This window comes from Echinops telfairi, unplaced genomic scaffold, assembly GCF_000313985.2.
Source record: "Echinops telfairi isolate 266 unplaced genomic scaffold, ASM31398v2 ScPeMD7_7469;HRSCAF=8507_1, whole genome shotgun sequence".
In the NCBI taxonomy this organism is placed as follows: Eukaryota; Metazoa; Chordata; class Mammalia; order Afrosoricida; family Tenrecidae; genus Echinops; species Echinops telfairi.
Genome location: NW_022111373.1, coordinates 4,092,903 through 4,094,759, shown reverse-complemented (window position 1 = coordinate 4,094,759; position 1,857 = coordinate 4,092,903). Strand labels below are relative to the sequence as shown.

General features: G+C 55.9%; 1 protein-coding gene across 3 annotated transcripts in view; it reads left to right on the top strand.

Annotated features, from left to right (window-relative positions):
* The window catches only part of SLC25A48 (solute carrier family 25 member 48), a 60,494-nt gene that overhangs the window by 54,021 nt on the left and 4,616 nt on the right, over positions 1–1,857 (top strand). For 2 of the 3 annotated variants that reach the window (XM_045285368.1, XM_045285369.1), the window contains exon 7: positions 425–553. In XM_045285368.1, the coding sequence (XP_045141303.1) occupies positions 425–547 (123 nt within the window). In that variant the 3' untranslated portion in view covers positions 548–553. Of the gene's footprint in view, positions 1–424; positions 554–1,393; positions 1,824–1,857 lie in introns of those variants that run through there. The other variant, XM_030888965.2, reaches the window with a different exon arrangement.

The window sequence follows — 1,857 nt, the reverse complement described above, 5'->3', positions numbered from 1 at the left end:
GCATTCCCGGGCTGCCACGTTGGGGCTGTATCGTGACACACTGGGGCAGTGGCTGGTCCTGCCATGACTGGTCCTCTATCCATCCTTGTGTAGTGAGCAGAGGGCAGGGTTAGGATTCTCGAGAACAGTGTGGTGCGTGTGAGTGAGAGAAAGAGCCATTCAGCAAGTCCACATGGCCTTCAGCAGTTTGTCTATGGCAACGCCTGGGCCTGGGAGAAAAAGAGCCATCGGACATGACACGGATCCTGGAAGGAGACAATTGGAGTGCCCTTGTGTAGTCTCCACCTGAACAGGCACTTTGGGCTCTGGGGTCCAACCCAAGACAAGGGTGTGGCATAGCAGCGCCTGCCTTCCTGTGCCCTACAGAGGTGGCCAAGGAGAGTGAGGGTCAGGCCATGGTCATAATCTAGCCTCCCGTGCAAAGGTGTTTTTCAGGGGCATCACTGTGAACGCTGTGCGGGGATTCCCCATGAGTGCGGCCATGTTCCTTGGCTATGAGCTCTCACTGCAGGCCATCCGAGGGGACCACGCAGCGATGGACCCATGAGCCTAGGTGAGTCTGCTTCCTCCCGGTCAGAGGGCCTCAAAACACTTCTCTGTCATAAAAATATAGGTTGGCCTTCTGAAAATGCACCCCTGCCGTTCGTTTCTGTGTAACCTGTTAGATCTGGGCCAGAACCGCCACTCTCGTGGTCATCACATAAGCATTTCTGAGATGCCCACCTGCAGTGCCCAGGCCCGAGGCCCCCAGTACCTGAGCTGGCACCAAGTTGACCTCAGGGACCGCTCACAGGTCCCCACACGGCAGCTGTCACAGCCGTGGAGAGAAGAGCTGTCGGCTTCTCTGCACACATTCCGTGACCCCGGCCCTGCAGGGAGGGCTTGAGCCAGGTGCCACCCCTGCTCCCGTGGGCCCTTAGAGCCTGAGTCTGAGAGCCATCAACAGGGACCCAAAGCCTTGGAGGGAGGTCTCTGCCACCACCCCCTGCATCCCTTTCCCTTTCTCTTTGTACAAAGATCGTGCAACCTGAAGGATCCCCTTATCTCTCACCAGCATCCTAACTGTATCTTCTCTCTCACCTCAGGCCTTTACTCAAGCTGTTATCTCTGCCTGATAACCTTTCCTTACCCCCTCATCCCCCTACCCTTGTCCATGGCTTCACTAATTCCTCTGTGTCATCCGATCTTGACTTGGAAGTCTCCTCCTCCAGGAAGCCTTCCCTGATGCCTCCGCTTGGATAGGTTGTGCCAGCTATAGGCTCCCTCCCACAGGTCCTGCTTGCCCCCTACCACAGTACATCACCCTACGCTGGCCTGACCACTTTCCTCACTCCTCAGCAAGCCAGAAAGTCCCAGGGGAGCTACAATGACTTTCCCCAACTTTGTCTCGCAGGTACCTAGCCCGGAGCCTGACTTCCCTACCGTTCCTTGCTCTTCCTCCCAGTGTCTCCTTCTCTGGCCTCAAACTCATTACCTGAAAAGCCCAGACAACAAACTGGGGTGTCGCTGAATTCTCTAGTCAACCAAGAAACCACTTTGTTTCCACCTTGGTAGTGAACATTTACCCCAAATTGTTGAGGTCAATTTCCCACCTTCATTACCCCAAACTAAACTCACTACCACTGAGTCCATTCGGACTTGCTGGGACCCTGTGGGGCACAGGAGAACGGTCCCTCTGGGTGTCTGAGACGACCAGTCTTTGTCGATGGAGAGCACGCGCGTGCTCCTGCAGAATGGCTGGTGGTGTGAACTGCTGGCTGAGCGGGTGGCAGCCCAACGTGTGGTCCATTAGGCTACCGGGGCACCTTTCCCAACTCCATGAAGATGATCTAAAAGCCTCTGGGCAGCAGAGGATGG